The sequence below is a fragment of the Salarias fasciatus genome, chromosome 19 (genome assembly GCF_902148845.1).
Source record: "Salarias fasciatus chromosome 19, fSalaFa1.1, whole genome shotgun sequence".
Classification (NCBI taxonomy): Eukaryota; Metazoa; Chordata; class Actinopteri; order Blenniiformes; family Blenniidae; genus Salarias; species Salarias fasciatus.
In genome coordinates, this window is record NC_043763.1 from 7,328,741 (window position 1) to 7,352,622 (window position 23,882).

Genomic DNA, 23,882 nt, shown 5'->3' on the forward strand with positions numbered 1-23,882 from the left:
CATGACACAATTCACACAGCCAAAACATGAGATCCAATCTAACTTAACTTTTATGGCTCTTGAACTTTGCCCTGAGTAATTCCTTTGTGACCTCCTGTTTACCAGAGCAGCAGCTCTGTTTCATTCATGGATTAACTTGATCATTATTGCAAGAGAAATCTGAATATTAATGGCCCTAAATAAACTCTAGTTTCAACATATTAGAGTTTCCTTTCAGGTATTTTGACAATTTCTGTAGAACATAAGGTCCTCTTTGAGCGAGTGCAGGCAGTGGAGACATGCAGGTGAAAATATCTGACTCAAACAATGAGTGATTCACTGAAACGGACCAAAATAATCCAGAATAATGTGTTTGCACCCCAGTTTGGCTTCTCACTGGACTGATGTAACTTCAGCTGAACGTAATGAGTGAATCGGTCATTATTCTGGCTCACAAAGCGCCGACAGCTCGATTGATGCGTCACACTGTAATTATACAGCGATGTGCACATCGCTTTAACATCCTAATAAGAGATAATAAACGGACAGAGCTTTTCCAAGTAAGTAGAATCTCGAATTAGATCATAATATCTTAAAGTGTCCGCCCCATCAAGCATGTATAGAAACGTATAGCAAATGTGTTTCCTCTTGTCTTTCACCATATAACTTCTGTTATTAATTTCAGATGTGGAGCTCGATGGTCACAAACTTTTGCGTCTTTCCAATGAAATCCGGCTTCTCCGTTTTAATGAGCCGTTGTTACGCGATCGGTACGAGCTGGCACACACCCCGCCCTCGCTGCATGTTTGTCACACTCCATCGTTCACTGAGGATGGATCGCTTTGGACGTGCAGCTGCGCCGGGACGCCCGATGTGTTCGGTGAGAAATGTTAACTAGAGTCGCCCACAAAACGCTCGGTTTCCGCAGCGTTTGGCCGAAAGCGCTGGAAAATACGACTCGAACGAGAGGGCTCGCATGAAAACGAGATCGTGTTATAGGTTGACGTGAATTATTTCCAATGGAATGCTTCACAGTGGCCTGGGACGATTTAAACCACGTCCCAACAGGGAGGAACAAACATGTCAACTAGTTAGTGTTGGTGGAGTCCGCCCACGCTGGAGGATAAACTCAAGACACAAGAGGATGATTTTCATCTCATTCGGTCTGCAGACGAGCATCAGCAAGCGTCTCAAGTTCAGAGAGATCCGCAGGATGAGTCTCACCTCATTACCCCTTCAGCCACAACAACAAAGCATGTGAGACCACCCTCGTCTCTCGGCAAACACGCCGCCGCGGCTCTCCCCGCCAGAAGGAGGTCAAATATTTTGCAGACTTCGGCGCGGCTTTTTTTTTTGCGGGGATCAAAACACTTGTTGGCCTTCAACCGGTGATCTCCACAGCTGTGCTCTCCATGTGCTGCTTCCTGTCGCAGAGGGCAGCGCTGTGAAGCTCGCCGAGGGCGTGCTGGACTCGCAAAAGTGGAAGAGCTGTGAGGAGAAAGAGCCAAAAACACAGGACAGAGTCATCGAAGGCAAAAAGTAGAACGCTGGCAGCGGCATTAACAGAAAAGCTGAAGAAAATAGAACAAATCTTTCATCCAAATGACAGAGAGAAGCTGGCGTGGAGTCAAAGGGAAACAGTGTGAATGTTGTGGGCGATGAGGATAACACAACACAGATGAATCAACCATCCATCTAATTAAAGGTCACTGGGAGGCAATCCCAGCTGAGGATGAGTACAAGGAAGAGGACACACACACACACACATGCACATACACACAATCCACCATTTAGCCTGAAGCTTAAATCCACAGTGGTAACCTGTTAGCAATAATATTTGCTGCAAACACAAGCTCACTTCCCTGACTTCCCGCATTCCACCTCTAGAAAACTCAGGCATGCACAGGAAAAACGTGCAAATTTCGCACAGTCACCCGGAGTCTTCTTGCTGTGAGACATGAGGGTAAAGGTTTGAATCTCAACGCCCCCAACCCACTACCCAAACCAGGTTTTGAGTCCCTCCAAAGAATCTGTTCAATCTTTTTCTCCCCTCTGTCCTCTAAACCCAACAGAAAGGCTCCACCTCTGAGTCTGGTTCTGCAGAAAGTCTCCAGTTTTGAAGCCATAACAGGGAAAAGTAGCATTATTGTATCGGATTCAATCAGCAAGAGCAATGTTTTTAGTGTAATCTGATGTTTTTAGTGTAATCTGATGTCTTTTGGGGTGGGGGGTCAAAGTAGTGGACTATTATCAATAACAAACAGAATCAACCAGTTGTTAATCTCTGAAGTTTAACATCAAGAACCAAAGTCCTCTATCAAAAATTCTCGCTGAGATACCATCCAGGATTCTACTCGTCAGTAAAACCTGTGGCACAGAGCATCTTCGTCCCAGTCTGGGGAACATATGAAGACAAGTAGCAGGGTAAATCAGGACAATGTTTTTCACAAGATCAGCTGGAGAGCTGTTTTCTCTCCTCCCGTATTCAAAGCGCTGCTCTGTTGTTCTTTTATGATCTCAGTCAATGGAAAGCGACTGTCTGAATGTTTGCCCTTCGAGTTCAAAAGGACCTCTTCATTCCTTCTGTACATTTTGGTTTCCGAGCCAAGAATCAAAGCCTCTGTGCTTCTAATGAGCGTCTGCTTCAGGGGAAAGCAGCTCACATACGTTTGTGTGCTTCTCTCAGAGAGAGCCACATTAAAGCCAGATGTTGAGCAGAGATACATCATGATGTGACCGTACAGTTTACAGGACGGCCGTGACTTGGGAAGCGATGAATGCATTCATCATATTAAATTATTCTGTTTGCTGCACAAGAAAACTTGAACATGATTCCAGTGAGGAAATTAGAAGGGAATATTCATCTCATGTTGAGGACCGTCCAACGAAAAGATTCATTATGGGTCTTCTTTAATACCCATTAGTCAGCGTGGCCCATCCCATCGAGGAGGAGGCGGCGAACCTCAACATCTCGCCAACAGAACGGCGTGTCTGAGGAAGCCAGGGAGAACGGACACACTTAAATAGAGTTGGTCTTTTTTTGCCACCACAGCTTAAGGTTGTGGGACGCTGTAATGTTTTTATACAATGTCAGCTGGGCTTAACTCCAGTCGGGGTAATAGAGAGAGAGAGAAAGGGAGAGAGGGTGGATCACACAAAAACGTACATTATGGCAAAAAAATTCTGTTGGAGGAAATTGGAAGATAAAAGAGAACTCATGTTTTGTTGGGTGAGTGAGCATATTTAGTACCTTGAATCAGCGTGTCATATATATATATATATATATATATATATATAGTATTTTTCTTTTTGTAACCAAAAGTTCACCTCTGAGGCCCTCAACTCCCGTCTTCAGTACAGAATCCATCATAAACCTTCTGCCAAATGAGAGCAACCAGATTAGATGATCTGCTGTGGAGCAGGCGAAATGCACCGGAGCCGACTGTGAGGTGTGTCAGTTTATCGAGCCGATCATCTCGACACACTCAACCCTGAAGGTTCGTATTGCGAGCACCTTGCGTAGCGGCCGCTCACCGTTTCTAATCTTTGAGCTTTTAAGAGCTTCCAAAGATCTGCTGGCAGATGATCAACAGTGTTTCTATGCTGTGAGTGAAAAACTTGTACATGTTTAAAAAAAAAAAAAAAAAAAAATCTCAAGAACCAAAACATAAGATTAATATTTCCTTCTGCGTTGATGTATAAATGGATGCTGGTGAGTTACAGCGTCCAGCTTTAATATTTGATGTTTCATGACCACATTCTCTATCTCTGGGTTGTAATGATTAATGTAGCGTACATTATGAGCAGAACAAGAACATCTCCGACATTTTCACCGAAAATCAAACTCCTCCATATGTTTTTCCCCTCTCGCTGCATGTGATCTCCATTATTTCGCCGTCATCTCGCGGATTCTTAACGCTGGCGCTTTCATGGCACTCCTAAATGTCCACATAAAACTTTACTTTTCAATCACTGGTGATTACTTTTCAATACCCGATTCATTTAACTTTTGGCCTGGAGGCCGCACATGAGGCAGGAATAAACGCTCTTAAACAGCTGCGAGTAATGACATGAAGTGAATTGTGAACCGTTTAACAAAAATGCAAGAGAAATGTCTCAGAGTGTTCTTTAAAGTTTTACTCAGTTACGCGGCCCTGCAGTAAATCAGCGGATCGCTGTGGTTGAGATTTTTTTTGCTTCCTTTGAACCTCGATCTGTGTTTGTGACGCGCCAGCTCTGATATCGTAGATCTACTGCTACGGTCCAGAAACACTGTGAGAAAATCTCCAGACAGTTTGACGACCTCTGACCTCCTGAAAACGTTTCTTCAAAGCATATTTCCTTTGAATTAGGCAAAACACCACCGTTTGTGATAGTAACGTCTCGTCATCCGCTTCAGTTAGTTTTATAGGGCATATGGTAGGAGTTTGGTATTGTTCTCCTCTTTCACTGAGTTTGATGACATGCTAGACTGAAGAGCAAGTGTTTTTTTAATTGAATATTCTGTTAAATGGTGCAAGAGCACCTAGCTGCAGAAAAGACAATGGCTGCCTTTTCCAATCCATACTGGAAGTCCTTATTGGAAGTTGACCGTGGAAGTGTTGGCCGTTAGTAAATTGCAGTTAAAATAAGAACAGATGCTTTAAAAAAACACGTACATTTGCTTCTTTACTTACCTTGTGCATTTTTTGCAGTTGCATGTTTGTTACAACGGTAGGATTTAATGTGTGTCCACAATGTGTGTGTCGTGTGTCCATGTCTTTGATTACTATGAGTTAAAAGCCTACAACAAGTTCTGAGTTACTAAAGGAACAATGAGGGATTGACTATTAGTTAACATGCATATACAGTACACACACCTGGAGAGTGTGCCTCAAAAAGAGACGGAGCTGCAGCGTGAGGATCACATGATCATTGAAGTTATGCAAACCACCTGTCCATTCCTGGTATCTGTACACCATTTTGCGTTTGATACACTGTCTGTTGTAAGTTGAGATGTCTGTAATGGGCAGAGATAAGTGCATTAATGCATATAATAAAAATTACATTCAGATGACTTTAACTTTGTATTACACCTTCCACGCCAACCACTCTGGCTTTCCAGGTGATCAGCTTGGCTTTCTCCAATCCAGGATTTCCTGGACACAACTCACGTGTTTCTTCAAATGGCACCAACTCCCTAGGGTACTGGGTTCAAGCTGTGGCCTCTTCAGGGAGAGGGACAGGTATTTTTTTGTTTTCATAGACATATCTCACTGTTCTCTCCATCCCTGGTGTGAGGGCTTGACTGACAGGGAGCGTTGTCACTGGTGATGTTGCTGGTGTGATTGTGGTCTGAGCTGCAGTCACAAAACGTTCTTTGCGTGTTTGAAAAAAGTGCCACTTTCCAATATTTTTATGGGGACAAGATGTACGGGACTTTGCACGGGGGCAAAGCCAAGTGTTCTTCTTTATATTATAAGTGACCATGACTCTGCCCAAAGTGCTGCAGTAATGCAATGATAGTTCATGGATGGAGAGACAAATTCTACTTTGTGCACCACCAAGTTCCACCAACACAGATAATGGCACATCAGATTCTTCGGCTTCCTCTTGTCTCTTTTCACAGAGATCTACCTTGGACTCTCCAAAGAACTTATTCTCTACCATCTCTGCCAGAACCTGGTGTTGCAGTTTTTAATCTCCTCCAGTGGTTACACAGTAATCCACGGAGCGAATGTGCTCACACAAGCTGTGGGAGACTCCATTACGTTTCGCCAGTAAATGATAGTGGTGACAGTCCTCCATCTCACAATGAGAAATATGTTGCTGGGCCAAAGTTAACCTCTGAACACGGACAGGTACACTGAAACCATGTGCAGTTTTCATCACTGCATAAATACCATTGTTTTGATCCAGACACATACTTTTAAGGTGTGAGCTGGCTGTGACATCTCTTTGTTGATTACGTTTTCTTTGGATATGTAACGGTGAGGTGGTGCCATTACAACAGATTTCTTAAAGCATTCATTGACATGTGGTGTTACGCTGTCTTTCTGGATTATGGTTTTTCCACATAAAGGACAATTATAATGTCCTCTCTTTCGACAAGCCATGTGGCACCGGCAGACTGGTGTTTCTGTAATGGAGTTTTCTTAAACATAAGATCATACATTATAAACATAAAAGATGTGGTACATGTTGTACCTTCACTGAAGAGAATAGCTTATCAGCAGACCTCAAATGAGTGCAACTTGATTCTAGCACTGCCTAAATTGTACATGTCTTATATACTAAAAACACAAATATGATTAAAAGTTGCTCTTACAAATATAAAATCAATAAATTACTTGTTATCAACATACCATTGAAATGAACTCCACATTCCATCTGCTGCTGAAAGTGCCTCTGAATTCCCCCCTCGTTTTTAGTTTGAAATTTGGGACAGAGAGGACACCCAAAATCTCCAGATAAAATATTTGTCAACAATTGAAGTGTGCATCTGTAAAAGGAGACGCCAAACACTGATATGTGAATATTGTCCATATGTTTACAATAGTGGATGGTCTTTAGTGGATGGTCTTTAGGTATAGGCTATGTGTAACTACACTGATGCATTAATAAACACAACATGTATTTTTACACACACCAGGAGCTGTAGATTAAGGGCTCATAAAAGGGGGTTTATGCAAAGATCAACACGCAATAAAAATGGATAACATGTGGACGCAGCAGTACATTACGCATCTAGATGGTGTCTGACAAATATAACATTATTAAACCCCCATACTGACATTAGTAAAACGTAGAGCAACAAAACTACGGTGTAGTAATACTAAGGCTAACGTTATGTTAGCAGCAGCGCTAACATTAAGCTAATTGATTGTACCAACGTTTTTTGGTAAAGTTGCATCATATGACATTTAAAATAAAAACTACTAACACCCAGTGGCGGCTGGTGGTGAAATTTGTTTTCACACACGTACACATTTACGCACTACAAAACGTGTTCCAACCTAACTTCAACGACTGATCACAGATAGCCTGCTACAACTGTTTGGTGACATGTAGTGCCGAACACGCCTTCAGTACAACAGATAACCTCAACAAAAGGGAGGGCTCAGCCCTGTTAGCCCATTTATACCAGCCGTCCCTGCTAACAGCCTTATCGTTTTGTAACACTTTCGCCACTCACATTAGTGCAGGGAGAAACGTTTACTTTTGTTCACTCACGAGAGAAGCGAGAAGGCACACCGTCTTGTCTGCAGCTGGGTGCCTCTCAAATGGTGAGTGAAAATGGAGGAAACAGAAGATCAGAGCAGCTTTTTTCACATATTGGAAATACAGGAAAATAACATCAAAGGGTTGAGATATAATGCTGACATTTCAGACTGCACCAGTTATCAGTTTCTTATAGCAAGAACAAAGGGTAGGTCAAACTAAAAAATGGAAATTCATATAAACCCTCCCCAATAAACCTGTTATGAGATATTTTATTGACATTTTAATAAATGGAGCATTTCATCACTCGGGCTGTTAAATAATATTTGAAAACATGTTTTAACTCAGCTGTAAAAAGAACATTTTTGACACTGGAAAAATAGCGTTACTATCTGTTTTTTTGTTTGTTTTTGTAGCACTCACTCTCTAAGTTTACGAGTTGCCAATCAATTTTATCATATACATATTATTGTAAATAAAACATTCACTTGCTCATCGAAAAAGTTTTGGTGTGGCTGGTTGCAGAGTAGAGGATAGCATTTCTTTTTAAACCTGTCCTGCCCAGCATCAGAGCAATAGAATAGAGGTCTGGCTGCTGTTATGTGGCCGACAGATTTGTTTTTCCAAGAGGAGCTTATAAGTATAAAGCTCCTTTGGATGAGTTGATTTCTTACTTCTTTTTAGAATTTATTTTGAATACTGATACATGATATTGCTGGACCTGACAGGGGGACAGAAAGACTGAAAGAGAGACAGAGAGTGAAGAAAAACAAGTGAACAAACAAGCAAACAAAACAGAGTGGAGAGAAGGAAGTGAGAGCAAAGACCCCTGACCCTTTAATTGGTACTGACACTCCAGACGAATGGCTTCTACACCTGCATAAAGATATGATAGAGGGCATCCGATTGACTTTTGTTAGAGAACAAAGCTAGTAGTTATCTGGGACATCCAGGTATCAAATTACAAACCAGGGCATCAGTAGAGGTCTAATTCTGAGCCACAAGCCTAAACCACCACAAAACAAGGGGACTGAGGCCACATGCAGAATATGAAGAGTGATTGAAGATGAGTGTGATCATGCAAATGTGACAGTGATCATGCAAATATTATCTCTGAGAAGACCAGAAGCAGGCCAGAGAGGCCCTCAGGGCTTAGACAACCAGCAGCCATCCTAAAGCCCATATCCCAGCCACCCCAGTTCAGTTCGCCTGGCCTGTAAAGATCACTTGAAAGAAGAAATAACTCATGGAAGCCATGAAATAGTTTGTTCCCCCGAGTTAGGCCACCGATTTTGATGAAGTGAGATTCACAGTGCTGCGTTTGAGCTCCAGAGGGACAGCGCAGTAATTTGTGTTCCCTTTGGACTCAGATATGTTTGCTGTTCCTGAGGCTGAGGAAAGCTGCACATAAGTATGTTTCCCAAATGTCACATCTCTCCTTGAAGTCTTACTCTTGAATACATTTGCTTCCTAAACAGCTGTATGCACAGCTGTTAGGGACGCCTGGTCTGCTGTGTTTTTCAAGGGGACAACAGGAGTTCGTTATGGTAACGACCACGAGCTCCGCTGCAGCCCCCACTGAAAGTCCTGCCACAAACTGGACGCAGATGCACGTCAGATTGTCAACAAAGTCAAAGAAACGAGCTGACAAAACCCAAACGGGATCAAAACCAGGAGGGGCCGTCACATTTTTGTCGGTTTCAAGGGAGATCCTGTCTGATTTAGATAGTGCTGCTTTAATGAAAAAGGTGGATTTAGTGTTGCCATGGTTACTGTCATACAACAACTGTGTCAGAGCGATCCAGGTCAGTCTCAGCCCATCCTGCAGATCATCAGAGTCCCTCTCACACGGACGTCACAAACTGCGAACAATCCCTGAAGGAGTGTCCAAAATATCTACACTGGGGGTTCACAACTTCCTGGCATGAGAAATGGAACAGAGTGTCGACGTTAGTTGTTTTTCTTAGATTCATATAGTCTCCTGATTGTCACTAGATAGATTTCAGACACTAAAGTCCTTCTCAGTTCAGTTTGTGTGAATTAGGAAGTGTGAGAAATGAGCCTTCATCGTGTTAATCTGCCCCAAATCCAGCAGCTTCAGCACTGCTTTTCTGAGCTCCGTCTTGTTGGACTCCGAATCACAAAGCGATGTGTGAACTGAGGGAGAGATCACATTCGGTCAGACAGTTGAAAATTCTCAAATTCCACTTTCGCACATTCATGCGTCAATCACAAGAATGCCATGGTTTCACGGAAAATGAACCCGAGGTGCTGACGCATAATCCAGAATTAAAAGCCAACTTTATTGCAGACGGAAAGAATCCCAAAGGAGAGGAAAAACATTCTCAGAAAGGTGGAAGTAAAACTGAAAACCTGAGGACGGATCTGAAATCCAAGAGAAAGAAAACAGGGCAGTGAACTCAGGTTGATAACCCGGAAGAAACCAGGATTGAACCGGATGCAACTGGAGAGAATTTCAAACAAACTGAGATCAGACAAGACTGAGGACAGCGGAGGAATACACACAGGGAGTTAGAGGACAACACGGCACAGCTGAGGACAATCCAGGGATCAGGGATTCAGCTCTCGTGGTGAGAACATCCCCGGGTCAATTCCAGGTTATACAAAGTTAGCTAACAGTGATTGCTAAGCTAATGGAGTCTGATAGATCAACTTTATTGGAGTTGAAGGGAAGAAAGCTGAAGGCAGTGCCATTGACTTAAGTTCTCAGAAACTGATCGTTTCTTATTGGAAAGTTCCCAGTTTGACAGCATTTAGATGTATTCTTCACACTACGATGTTGGAACACTCCTGCTTACTTCCCAGTGAATGCAGCCAAAGGTTTTTTAATAGGTTTTGAAATAAAAATGGTGGAGTAGTGTTTTGCCTCATAGAAATATTCAATGTGGAGTTTGACAGAATTTTGACTACCCTGCTCTTTATTTAGTTTTTTTCTTGTTAATCTGAGCCACAAATCCCTCTATTTCCACGTTAGTCCCCTGGACTGGCTGGATGAGGCCATAACAAATACCATTAAAACCAAAATTAGAGCCTGATGTGTCGGCGTATTATGAGCAGCGTATCACTAATAACAGGTGTGAACATATTACAACAAATGCTCACTTGAAGAGACTGTTGCAGTGAAGGAGGTCAAGTTATACTTGAACTCACACTAATAACTGTTTTCATCTGCGTCTTCAGAAGAAGAAAGTTTTTTTTTTCCTCGTATTCTGTAAATAAAACACTCTCACACATGAGCTTCTGACTATTTTATGACTTGCTGCAGCTGTTCGCCGGCTCTTTAAGATCCCCCTTCTACCAGGAAGTCTGAATATTTTCCAGCACTGCGTCGCAATTTGCACATCAAGATATAAGAAATTAAAGGGTTTCCAGACAGGGAGTCTCGACCTCGATCCCTCAGCCGCCCCCACTTCGGCCGTTATCTCTGGCATTTCTGCAGAACTCCCCCTCAGAAATGCTTCCCCCTTCATCACAATAAACAGAAACGCCGTCACTCGCTCCTCACCTCATGCCTCTCCGGTTCCACCATTAGACATGCTCGCTGGCTGGAAATCCTTTGAGCATTTCCAGATCGCTGGCGCCGGCCCAGCCAAGTTCGCATTGTTTGTTTGCTGATATCTACTCATAATCGTTACAGCCTGGCGGGAAAAAAAAAGGTAAGCAGTTGCATGTAAAATTCCAGGAGGGAGTTTGCATATTGGGGAAGTTGTTTTCATACTCCTTTTGTTTTCTTTTTGACGCAAACGGTCTATCTGAACAGCTCAAAATACCTTTACTTGGCTAATGCTGATTAGAATGAGTTTTGACACTGAAGATCAAATAAACATTTGACTTTGGGATATCCAGTAACGGTGGATTTGCCCTTTAACTTTCATGAGATAATATTTTATGAATAAAATAAAATAAACACACCTCTTTCTTCACTTACCTGAAGGTCTCATTTAGCCGCCTGTTGTCCTCGGCTGCTTTATTCCCCTTAAGGAAATATTTATTTTAAAATAAGGATTTTTGAGCCTCCAGGCAAATTCCCAACACAAACCTAAATTAGTGAAATCTGAATTTGATGAAAAAGAAAACAGAAGGTGTGAACATTGGCCGCAGACGGGCTGAGCAAACATGATGATGATGATGAAGAGGAAGTCGAGATTGTTGACAAGGGACGATGTCCGACTCCAAATTGAAATTCGACCTCAAAACTTAACAGATCCTGAAGTAACAATAGGTTCATTTAATGTCAGTTAAAAGATTTTATTCTTCTTTTGGATTTTTTTATTGAAAGTATTTTGGTTTGTTGGTTTGAGGGTGTCTGTTAAAGCTCTTTCTCAATACTTTCTCAACAGGACCACATCCTTTCCTTCTCATCTTAAACCCTTCGGGTCTTTTTCACCCTTTCCGACATCGTCCTGCTGAATCCTGGGAGTTTTTCGGGCCAGACGAGGTTCCTCGTGCCTTGTGGTTTCTTGACGTGAATATTTTGCGTGCGCCGTCATTCTGCCTCTGCCCACACGGTTCAGGTGTATATTGTTATGTATTTATCGTTCATCTTTTCTTGGCTCAGCTGGGCGAGACTGCTTAACCGAATTACCCCGAATCGGATAAATAAAGTTGTCTGGGTCAAAAATCCCGCTTGGCGAAGCAGTTCAAGAGAAAACAAATCCAGTCCAGAAACACGCAGGCAGAGTCTAAACAGTTTATTCTGCAGGCCTGATCAATAACTGTTGCTCTTTATTTGAAAATAGTCGACCTTTTTGGCGATTGCTCATCAGTGCTACTGTCGTTTCGGGGGGGTTTGACGTCCTCAGCTCACCTCTGGAGTCAGGCATCAAAGAAAAACCGCAGAGCCACAGCAGATGCTACATTTTCAGTAGTTTTATTGAAAAATGCCTCTTCTGTTTCAGAAATAAATAAGAAAATAAGGCTGTGTGGAATTCACAAAATGTGCAGTTAAAAACATGAGAAAAGCAATCCTATGTCAATAGTCTTGCCACCAAATCCAAACTGCATCGACAGAGAACAACAACTATATTCTGACTTAGAAATCCTCTCTAAATATACAACACAATCATGCAATTCCACCTTTGGTAACAAAACAAAATGCGTTTAGTTATTATTTGGTTTACAGGCCATACAAAACGTACACAAATCTTTTGGGAATAAAAAAGACTTTTCTTTCTTTTCTTTTTTTTTAAACTACCAATGGAGTATCTGAAACAGCTTTACATACTGACATGTGACCAAAACAACACGGGCAGCCAGGAAGAGTTCGGAAACATACACACTGAAAGGTCTTTGGTTTTCACTCGGTTAGTGCATTACAGGTGGGAGTCCGATAAACAACTGCAGTTATATTACAAGCAGACACTTAAAGGAAACACTTAGCAAGCACACAGGTTGGTAACATGAGGGCTCGTATCGCTGAGTACTAGGTTTTAGTCGGAAGCTGATTCGATAGCGCTCGGTCTTTAGCTCCTCACTTGCGGCTACGACGCTAATCTTTCTGTTTTGTCTCGTGGTAGCGATCGCTTTCCTCGCTGGTCTCGTGACTGTACTGTCTCAAACTCTCCGGCCGGCTCCACGGGTATAGACGCGACCGCCGGGTCGGGCTGGTAGCGGTTGGCTAGAAACATCGAGGAGGGGGAGGGGAGGTGAGGGGGTTTCGGCCAATCAATTCTCATGCACAATTTAAATGGTATTGCACTGTGGACTTGGAATAAAATGCCCTGTGTCAAACTACTGCTAACCTTAAAGTACGACAAAAACAAAAGAGAAGAAATAATTTTCTAAAATGCTCTGATGACATTCACAACAACAACAAAAAAACCCCATCAAGGTATTAATATGTAGTAAAATAACCAGCTGATACTACAAAACACACTTGGAAATGGCAAGAGAGCAACATTTAGCACCTTTTTTGACCAATGTAAACAAACAAATAAACAACAACAACAAACAAAAAAGATTAAAAGTACAAATGAAACATGCTTCAGTCTGGACCAGAGCTGTTTAAGTCATAAACGGAGGTTATGCTGGTGGTAAGTAAGCAGAGGGTTACGAGGCACAAGCTCAATACAGATGTTAACTTGATTTTTTAGTGAGACGTCCTGATTCATACAATCATTTACAAGGCATTAAAAAAAAAAAAAAAAAAAAAGAAAGAAACAAATGTTTTATTTACACGTATCACCTCTACATTTACGTTGTTCTCAGTTCTGAACTCCTCTTTGTTAGTAGCTGGTTTGGGATGGTGTTTGTTTGTACATGCTCCTTCCTTCGTAGAAATGCTCAGTCTTTGCGTTTTGTCTAGTTTCCGACCGCTCGTGGTTCAAGATGCAAACAGGCCAGCAGGTTGCCATCGCTGTAGCTTGTAGCTGTGAGATGATGTTAGTGCCAGTCCGCTCCGTTCTGCCTTTTTTTTTTTGTTTTTCGCTCTGTTTTATTTTCGTATCATCTTTTTTTTTTTTTAAATGTTCAATAATTCTGTCCTTTGGTGATTATCCTTAACGCGCCCAACAGCAAGCGGGCCAACATCTCAAAAACAGGACTTCAAAGTGTAAGCGGCACAGACGACTGAGCAAGCTTACTATGCCATACCTGAAAACAGTTCAAAGAGGGTGTTAGTTTTCTCTGTGGAACAAAGTTATTAGCATCTTATTTAATGTAACGTAAGTCAACGTACTCTAAAATGCATTACATGCCAGTTCTTTTTTTTTTTTTTAAATTGACATCGAATGTATGGAGGAATAACGGAGGAGCTCCCACTGGATGGACTTTAGTAGTGATTGATGAAGTTTAGTTGAACAGGATTGGATCACTTCAATAATGCCTGTCAAGCTTTGGTTTTATTCATTAAACATTTTACATTTTTTCCATTAAAAAAAATGAAAATGTCTTTCCTTGCATTGGTTTACTTTTCCCCAAACTTGGAAAGGGCTCAAAATTAGACAGACATTTGCTCTTCTATCAGAATTAATTTGATACATTTCATTCAATCATACAGTCACAGTAGTGAATTATGCTGCATTGGATTGGAAACAGTTCCAAACATGAGCTAAAAGCTGGACAGGCAGTCTCTCTCTGGAAACCGCCCCTCGGCGTTCATCTCTCCATACATTGGCGGTCAGGTGTTGCAGTGCGTTGCGGATGTCATTAGTGTGCATACACTTAGTGTTTCCTCATGTCGTTCCATGCAGCACTGAGCCGGGCCTGAGCCTACCTGTGTATCCTTGTCCGTTGTAAGGAATACCAACACACTGAGAGGAGTCGCAGTATCCAGGGGGTCCGGGTGGTCCCCTCACCCCGGGAGTACCCTGACGGCCCGGAGGGCCGCGAGGCCCGGCGGAGCCAGAGGGACCCGGGGGTCCTGTTCGCGATTCTCCCGGTGGTCCTGCAGGAGACGGGGGAGAGCGAGAGAGTTGAGAGAGAGAGAATGGGAATGAGGCCAACTGGAAAAGGAGTTTTCCCAGAATGCAAAACCTCCTGACATCGGCCAGGAAGCCGCTCTGGAAACGTTGGGAGCTGGGAGCGGGGCCGCGGCACCGGTAACGTCAAGTTTTCAATGGTTCAATTAAAAAGCGGCGAGATGTACTGAGTGGAGGAACCCTCGGCCCCGTCTGTCTAGACGCTGGAAACGGCATGGAATTTTTTTTCCCCTCTATTTTTCTCTCCGTTAAGTGAGCCCATGTGTTGTCAATGAAGCCACCAAAGAAAGCTCGGGGTACAACAATCTGATTCTCACACACACACACACACACACACACACACACACACGCACTGTGTGCTTCTCAGCCGTTTCTCGCTCCATTCACAGAAGCAGACATCAATAAAGGTTTCCTGCTGTTTGTCAATCTCTTCCCTGGGGAAAGAATGTTTTTTTTCTGAACTCCTTTTTAAAGAGAAAACACTGAATATTATTCGGAACTGCGTCACAGCTTCGACTGGAGGCAGCCCGAGGTCCAGAAAAACAGAATCCGTCGTCTTAACAATGTGCATAAATGCCTTCCGTTCGCTGGAAATATGTTTGGAGGAGTTTTAATGCACACATGACATGAATCCCTCGGAAAGGAAAGAATTGGAAATATGCCTGGAGGGTCTCCAGGAGGTTTATGCTCTGCAGCTGCTCAGACCAAGGTGCCTCAGACACACTGCAGGTAAATTTCAGCCCCTGGCTGGAATGTGTCATTTTAATTGGACTAATGGGAGTGATCGGCGTCTGAGAAGGGGACCGGGAGGAAGGTGTGGGAGGTGTCGAGGTGGAAGGTTGAGGAGATGAGTTACCTGGTGGCCCCGTGGTTCCTCTTTGTCCTCGGAGGCCGGTCCCTGCAGGGCCTCGCTCTCCCTTCTCTCCCGGCAAACCTGCAGAGCGGAACCAGAAGAAATCACATTTCCGAGGGTTCAGAACTCATCGTTGTATTGACTGTCGCTCTGAAACACACTGATACAGACAGTAACAATGAAGCACCTCTTTCTCCCGGACTTCCAGGTAGACCTGGGTTTCCAGGGAAACCGGTTCGACCGGACTGCCCGGGCTCTCCGCGGGAGCCCTGGTTGCCAGGGGGTCCGGGGGGGCCGGGCGGCCCCGGAGAGTTGCTGCGATATCCGGAGGGAATCTGGTTGAGGAGCATGTCGATTCTGCTCATCTGGCCTGCGAAACAAAACGTCAAGATCATTTAAAGGACGGACGTCGTGGATCCTTTAAAGACGATTAAAGAAGCTGGATTAGAGAAAGTCGAGCTCACTGTTGACCAGCTGCTCACAGACTTGTCTGGCGATGGAGCGCATCATGTTCTGGGACGCAAAGTCTCCCTGGAAGCACAGGCAATTTGATGAAGACACGTTGAGACTTCCTTCATCACTGGAAGAGGTTAGTTTGTATTTAGATTAAAAAAAAAAAACTATCAACGCACCCTTTCTCCCTTCTCTCCTTTAATTCCAGCAGGTCCCTGTTGATGAAGCAAACAAGGTTAGAACAAGAACCTCTCTGAACAGTGGGAGAGCAGTTTCAACGGAGGAAATAACTGAAGTTAAGACTCATTATCTCTTTAAAACTGATGGAATGAACTTGGAGGACACCAGCGGAGTCGACACTCACTGGGTTTCCTGTATCGCCCGGTTTGCCTGGTTTTCCAGTAATTCCTGGTACACCTGGATTTCCAGGGCTTCCCTGAAAAGAAGAGAGAGAGAAAAAAAAAAGAATTTTTACAGATTGAAGTGCCGTTTGGTATAAATCACTGCGCAGTGAACGTAATTGCAGCGTTTAACTTCTGCTCCCTCAGCGGTTGCGTAACGAGCTGTAGGTTGGGATCCATGCTTTGACATCTGCAGAGGGTAGGTGGGTGTGTGTGTGGGGGGGGAGGGGGCGGGGTGGCACAGGCTGCCAAGAACACCAGAGAGGAGGTGGAAACACACACACACACACACACACACACACACACACACACACACTCACACTAATAGCTCCTGGAGCGCTCAGGTTGGTATAGTGCATGTGAATGGTACGCTGGCTCGCTGCCTGTTGGCTCGGCGGCTGGATTAAGTAGATTCAGACCTCCGCAAACCGCAGGAAAAGAAAAGAAGGAGACGGAGAAGCGTGCACCGCGCCGGTAACGGTGGCGGCGGCGGCCTGAAGACTACAGTCTAACGTTTTAAGAGCGGTTCCAGCGGAGTGCGTCCGCGGAGCCGGAGGAGGGCTCGTCGCAGACATATCAGGGAATAAAGCGATGCTCCCAGGAGCGCTCATTTGGCTCGGTTTTCACACAACACAAACACATATACACTCACCATGGGCCCCGGCGGGCCTCTGGGTCCAGATGGTCCCTCCTTTCCTGGTGGCCCCTAAAGTAGAAACAACACAACAATCGCACATGCGTTACAACACACCGGGGACCCCGGCGGTGCAATACATCAGTGTCACGGCCTGGTTTCTGGGTCCAGCCGGGACCGTCCCAGGTCGGATCGACAACATGCAACGTCAACACCACAAGGCTCCTGCTGAGTGAAACTTTAGATCCTGCAGAAAGCGCTGGCTTCATTATGCGCTTGGATCCGTTTACAAGCTTTTTGAGCGCGGTGTGCGCACAATGCAGGGCTGGAGGTGGACCTTACCCGTGCTCCGCTTGGTCCAACGGGGCCCAGAGGACCGCGTGGCCCTGGAGAACCCTGGGAAAAAAGCAGACACACTTAATCAGAGCTTAATGATGAAGAACAGGGTATTTATGTAGCTCCCCGATGCCTCTGCTGACCTCGAATTTACTGAAAAAAACCTGCAGTTTCCACCTTCTTCAGCCAAAGATAACATATCGGTTTGCCTGTGAAAACTGGAAAATATTCCCTTTGTATCCCAAAATGTGATGTCTGTGAGGAATGTGCGTAGACAGTGCTATTGCAAAGAGGAGTAAGCAACACGTTTTGGCCAATTGGGACTTTCTCCCGTGTCTGAATTTGCTTATTCGGAACTCAGAACAACCAATAGTGATGCTCTCTCCGGCTCAGTGGTGGGAGTTGTCTGAATGACGTCAGCCGGATGAATGAAGGGATGTTCGGCCAAGAGATGGCTCTGTAATGCCAGCCCACTGAAAACTGCCCTCCTAACAAAGGATTTCCACACAGACAGAATGTATGAAGCGAGAGAGAGAGATGCTGAGCTGCTGCAGCTATTTGGTTCGCCATCTTGGATAACCCAAATTGGAGAAACCATATATCCCTTTATCAACCGTATTTTCTGCTGAAACTTGATATGGAGTCTGCTTCTCCAAGGATTGTAGAATTTCAGAAAGTTATGGCAAGCCTAAACAGTTTTGTTTTGAACCTCTCGAAGTACCACAAACGCTGACGCTCTGGCCCTTAGTTTAATTACTACCAGTCACTGTGCCTGTTTGATGCGTAAAATAAACTATGACACCATGTTTGATCACTGTAAACACTGTCAAAACCATGTCAAGTTCTGTTTGTATACTCATGTCCACTTCATCTAGGTACTGGTTTTGGTGACACAGTATGACAGTAGCATTCAGGGATATAAAGAATAAGACAATGACTTTTTTTTAAAACCTACTGAGACAGTTAAAGCCATGGATTTTGCAATATGTGTAATTTTGTTAAGTCTTCTTAACAGATATTTCAATTCTTACAAGGTCTGTGTCACATAGAGTAATTGTTTCCATTTCTACTGCCTTTAAAAAGTTGAAAAGTTTCCAAAAATATTTTACCAAGGCTTTCAGATCACTTCCAATCACGTCATTGGGCTGAAAATGACAATTTTCAAGTATTTCAGAGAGTGTCCCATGAAGGGTTAAAGAGTTTTGAACTGTAAATCACTGTAAGAGTGATTTTATTTGACATTCATTTGCATCCACAAACTCACCAACAGTATTTTTACTAGAAGTTAAAGATGCTCAAACTCCAGACAGACTGTGAGGCTCTACTAAGTCACAATCGTCTCCAATTACAAGGCTGGAGAAGAACATGTTCCATTCCCCCATTTCCCCTTCGGTAACACGAGTCTACGCTTCATAATAATTTAACTGCATCACTGGCCTTCTCCCGGTTGTCAATCAACGGGCTGATCTGAGAGCGTGTGACTCCCTGAGGATGGCATGGTGAACCTCCCACTCTGAGTGTGGTTTCAATCTGGCTGTGTGGACGGAATCCAGACTCCAGTAGCAAAACCCCGCTCTCTGCGGATGGTCTCCTGTTTCCTGCTCATAAACCGCAAAAAAAAAAAAAAATGTGCGAGGAGTGCTTACCGGCACGCCGGCCAGGCCGGGGTCTCCAGGATCTCCCTTTGGTCCCGGGCGACCCTGAAGATGAAGGAGGGAAAAGAGCAGTTAGCCGTTAGCGCCGGTCCTTTGTTCTGTCCATTTAGCTCGCGATTGTGATTGATAACATGTTTTGACAAGAACATCTGCAGGTAAAGGAAATACTGAAGGCTTCTGGCAGGCTGTCTGGAAGTGCCTGAGAGTAGAATCGATTCTGACACCAGTTACAGTGCAGGTTCACTCACAGGCTCTCCGGGCAGAGACAGTCCGTTGGGGCCTTGTGGACCCGGCGGTCCCATGGCGCCTGGAAGTCCCGGCTCACCGCGTGGACCCATCGCACCCTGAAGCCAAAGACACCAAATGGTAATCAGACCTTCAACGACTCACATTTGCTTGTGTGAAAATATACAGTCGATAACCGAATTCAGATGTGTGGCGTGCTCTAGCGACTAGCTTAGCGTTGATGATAAGGTCAATGTGGTTCGGTCATGCGAGTTAATGAAAATAAATTATGAAAGAACAGCCAGTGCAACGACGATAACGATCTGTAGCATTGTTCAAAGTGAGGACAAGATGGACTCACAGCGCTGCCAGGGTCTCCTCTATCTCCTCTTGGGCCTTTAGAACCTGGGCTGCCCTGAGAAGACGGAGGAGGAAGAAACAGAGTGAGCGCAACAGAAAAATTGCTGATTCCAGACGCCCTAAAACTCCAACGCATACAGAATCCTTGTGGGATCTCAGTGAGTTCACCAAGCGCTCATATTCCAGACTTCTCCACCAGACCTTTCTACTGTTGTTCTTTCCAGCAGGCGTTTATCTCTTGACACTTCCCCCTAAGCCCACATCGCTCTGCATGCCGCTGGTCTCATCCTCAGCTGCTCTTTACAGAGGAATGAGGGACGCAGCTCGTGGAAGAGACATCTCTGAGTTGGTAACACTAGCAGAGCGCAGTATGGCTTTCTCATCATCATCTTCCACAGGTGTGACTTCTGAGGAAACACTTTTATCAAGGCGATAGAACAATGGTGGGAGTGTTTTTACCTGATGTCCAGGGGGCCCCTGGGGGCCAATGCTGTCCTGTGTGCATGTGCACGAGTGGGGAAGCGAGGGACACTTGGCCTCGTCTCTCTGAAAGGAGCAAACGTGAAAGAAATGAATGAGTTATTACAGCACAGTCCCAACTGTCAACATGTCCAAGAGCAGTCATTAAAATCTATTCACCACTCACACCCGAGAAGACTGTATGGAAAAGATCTATTCAAGGCGCAGTAGACTTGACATTGTGCACACACTCATACTTAAGTTGTGTGTGACTGCTTATGTTTGAAAAGGAGCTGCAAATCAGCTCAGCCTTCAGCAGAGACGCTACTGTTATTGCGGTCAGAAGCATTTCCTCAGCTGGCTCCCCTCAGCTTTTACTGGAAGATATTATCAGAAGACGTCTTCTTCGTTTGCCCGACAATCTTTCTTGAATCTCTTCTGCTGCTCTTCTTTTTTTTTCCAGAGCTTGGCCTTTTTAACAGATCCTCTCACAAATTCTGTTTTTCTTTTTCTGCTGAGTTTAGATTTATTTGCTGTGACGCTCCAACATAATTGATAACTTCCTCCACCAACACATCCAACTCCGTGGTATCGCAGATCATTTTGTGCTTGTGAGGGTTCGGCGCTTCTTCCAATCACTCCAAGGCAAACGAAAAAATAAAAATGAACACAATACTTTTTCCATCCAGGGCCTAGTGCATGCACAATCTATTTGTGCGAGCATGTGACTTAGCAAGGAAAAAACACACCATCAAATGAGTAAAATTAAAAAATCCTGAATGGTGATAATGTTGAGGCGGTTTGCTGCACGGACTTCACTGAGACTTTGAAAAGAAGAAAGTTTACAAACACTCCACAGATGACGAGAAAGAGCACATAGTGAGGTGCTCTAAGAAGGAATTCTCCAAGACAGTTGTGTATTTATAGGCACGAGTCGTCAGCATAATGTGTTACATAACACTGAAATTATTGACATGATGCATTAATATCTGAGGCCAATTACAGATGAATTATTTATAATTGTCCATGTTCCTGCATCCGGTATTTACAGAGCTGAATGAAAATAAATGTGATTTAGTGGCTGCTTCTTGATGTGAAGCAGCTTGTTTTCATGTAATTGGATGGTCATGCTGGCAACAGTCCGATTAGCACAATTACACAGGACACAAGGTTGTGTTCAGTCTGGCTCAAGTACTCAATTCTCAAACTGCAGTCCAGTTATCAGCATTGCATCTCACCTATTTACAAAATACCAGCTGTGCTGTAAAACCAGAGCCCCACCTATGTTTACTTTTATCGAATGAAGGTGATTATTGGCTGTTTCGTGTACGTTTGTGAAGTGATTGTGCGATGGATCAGGATCTTACTGTAGCAGGCAAGTCGCAGCATCTGTCTCGGCTGATCCAACTCAAGCTACAGACAATATCGAACATCTGGAGCTGGAACTGCTCAGCAGAAGAAAGACAAAAAAAAAAACATAGAAAAAGGGTGTTACAAATGACTCCAATTCACAATGAAAATCTACATGGCTGGAAACAAAGAGGACCCTTTGAGGAATAGAGGGATGCAGGCTTACATCCACCCAACACTCACTGGGAGCCATTAGAATTCAATTTACACACAAGCGGTTTTGCTTATTTGATTCGCTGGAGAGTTGAGCAAGATGCTTACCCGAACGTGTTTTTCCAACTCTTTGCATTTTTAACAAGTCTCTTTCACTCACCGTAGCCGACTGCCTCTTTCCGCCTCCAGACTTGACCATCTTGCCAAGCACTTCGTAGCCGTCCAGAGTGATGTTGTTGGCCTCCTTGATGGGCTTCTCTGCCACCTCTTGGCAGTCCACGTTGAGCTTGACTTTTTCCGGAGAGATGGTGATGTGAAGCTGCAGGAGAGGGTGGGATGGAGCAGGGACTCTATTAGAAGACATTCTTGCCTCCGGCTGCCAAGTTTGTTGCGGCACAATTACTTGGCACACAGTACTGAGAACATTTGAGATTTTGAGAAGCTTGGTTTGGCATTGGTCTCAGGGTTGGAGGGGACAAGGTTGCCCTTTAAAGGAAAATCAAGATTCTTTTAGAAAGTGCAACCAGAAGGCCAGAAACAACCTCAGCGAAGCTTTATAAGCTCCATTGTCTAGAACTTAAAAAGACTGTTTTCTACATAATTGCTCGAGAGCATATTGTTTAGTCTTTGCAGAATCAAGTTAATTATAGATTGTGATATTACCTCAGAGCGGTTACTGATTTGGCATCAGGCTGCTCTTTGATGCCTCCACAGATGAATGCACCATATGAAAATTTTTAAAAAAAAAGGAAAATACACTCGTGCTGGCCTCTTCTTGCAGCATTATGGCGCTGTAGTGAGTGATTGTATAATAACACGGTATGACAAAGTGCCAGATTCTGAAATATCCGGTCCAGAAAAACCAGCTCCACATCTTGAAACAATATCACTTGTGGTGCGCCATCAAAAGTCTTACACTTTCCATACTTTTCCCTCACAGTTGCAAATTTTCCTCCGCTCCACAGTCAGACAAGCTTTCTTTATGTCAGGAAAAGCAAGCTACCATTTCTCTCTACTAGGTTCACAGACCACAGACGAGGCTGTGCTTCTTGGCCACCAATCACAAAATTACAGTTGACTTCCTTGGCAACAGAACAAACTGTCTGGTTGACCACAAAAAGAGAGGGGTGTCGTTTATCCCGGGGTCCTGGCTTGGATGTAATACCCCATAATGCTCTGGAGGGCTTACCGAAACAACTTCGGATGGCAAGCCGGGATGGTCAGTAATGAGCGTGTACACATTACCTCACCGACCAATGAGTAAACACAGTAATGACACTTCAGTCTCTGGAAAATAAGGTTGCAGAAAAACTTAGCTTTCAAGTGACCACTGCTCCGTCAGACGATGCTAAGTGATACATTGGTTCTGCCGCAGAGCGCTGACAGACGAACAACTTTCATCGATTCATCAACTGTTCACACATAAGGTTTCGCAGGGCTTCGCTGTGTCAACACTTCAAAATCAGAGGACATGTGGTACGATTTCAGCCGGACACCAACTCCAACACACTGGATATGTTTCCACAGTTTCTATCAGATTAAGTTTTATTGTTTTTGGACCCATCCCGGGTGTTCCTTTATTTTTCTAAACCCTATACCTTGAAAGACTCATGACTCGGTTTTAAGAATGCACAAGTAAGTAGGTGTGACTGCGCTTTACCTTTTACTGGGAATAAAGGAAAATAAATGTTCCATATAGAATCTCCAGTTTTGATTGCAAACAGTGCTGCTACTGATCCAAAATTACAGTGATTTTCAAATAGTCACAATGATGGTAAATGCTTCTACCAACGTGTTCGTGAGCTTTCAGCCCACTCCATCTGATCTATGGAAAATATCTTCGTGACAGAACTTAACAGGAAGGTTGCCTCTTCGGTCTCCCACCACTCAGATGTAGGAGGGGAGTCCCCAGCGGACTAATGCGTGGCTAGCATCTGCTATAGTCATAAGAACTTTCCCACATGTTTGACTGGATGTGGGCTATAATCTCTCCCAGTCTGATTTCCTATTTGTGAACAAAAATAGTTAAATCAAGAAACAACTTCTGACCCAACACATGAAAGAAGATTTGTAGAAAGCTTTGTCCTGGACTCGAAAACCCTTGATTCAAAGTACCAAAGGTACAGCCAAAGGATTACTTGAGTAATCTAATTTCAATAAAGTAAACTTTTGGGCTTGGATATGTTACTTCAAGAAGTCATTGTGGCTTACAGGAGTGAATGGTGTGATCCATTAATAGCTGAACTAGCCAAGTTCAATGTGCTGAATTTTTCTTCAGACATCCAGCCCTCCTGTCATTCACATGAAGAGTATGACTTATGGTCA

The 23,882-nt window shown here is 43.9% G+C and overlaps 2 protein-coding genes across 4 annotated transcripts in view; one reads left to right on the forward strand and one right to left on the reverse strand.

Moving 5' to 3' along the window:
- LOC115407111 (CD109 antigen-like) overlaps positions 1–1,522 on the forward strand; it is a 103,266-nt gene extending 101,744 nt beyond the window's left edge. The window contains exon 27 of the mRNA XM_030117471.1: positions 1,413–1,522. Coding sequence (XP_029973331.1) covers positions 1,413–1,522 — 110 coding nt within the window. The remainder of the gene's footprint in view (positions 1–1,412) is intronic.
- A 10,531-nt stretch (positions 1,523–12,053) lies between these two features.
- The window catches only part of col12a1a (collagen, type XII, alpha 1a), a 52,543-nt gene continuing 40,714 nt past the window's right edge, over positions 12,054–23,882 (reverse strand). The window contains exons 52-66 of one of the 3 annotated variants that reach the window (XM_030116680.1): positions 21,718–21,876; positions 21,362–21,439; positions 19,995–20,081; positions 19,537–19,590; positions 19,199–19,294; positions 18,942–18,995; positions 17,302–17,355; positions 16,978–17,031; positions 16,289–16,360; positions 16,104–16,139; positions 15,936–16,002; positions 15,659–15,841; positions 15,475–15,552; positions 14,414–14,584; positions 12,054–12,817 (exon numbers count right to left, since the gene is read on the reverse strand). In XM_030116680.1, coding sequence (XP_029972540.1) covers positions 12,681–12,817; positions 14,414–14,584; positions 15,475–15,552; positions 15,659–15,841; positions 15,936–16,002; positions 16,104–16,139; positions 16,289–16,360; positions 16,978–17,031; positions 17,302–17,355; positions 18,942–18,995; positions 19,199–19,294; positions 19,537–19,590; positions 19,995–20,081; positions 21,362–21,439; positions 21,718–21,876 — 1,380 coding nt within the window. In that variant the 3' untranslated portion in view covers positions 12,054–12,680. Of the gene's footprint in view, positions 12,818–13,579; positions 13,792–14,413; positions 14,585–15,474; positions 15,553–15,658; positions 15,842–15,935; positions 16,003–16,103; positions 16,140–16,288; positions 16,361–16,977; positions 17,032–17,301; positions 17,356–18,941; positions 18,996–19,198; positions 19,295–19,536; positions 19,591–19,994; positions 20,082–21,361; positions 21,440–21,717; positions 21,877–23,882 lie in introns of those variants that run through there. The other 2 variants (XM_030116681.1, XM_030116682.1) reach the window with 2 other exon arrangements.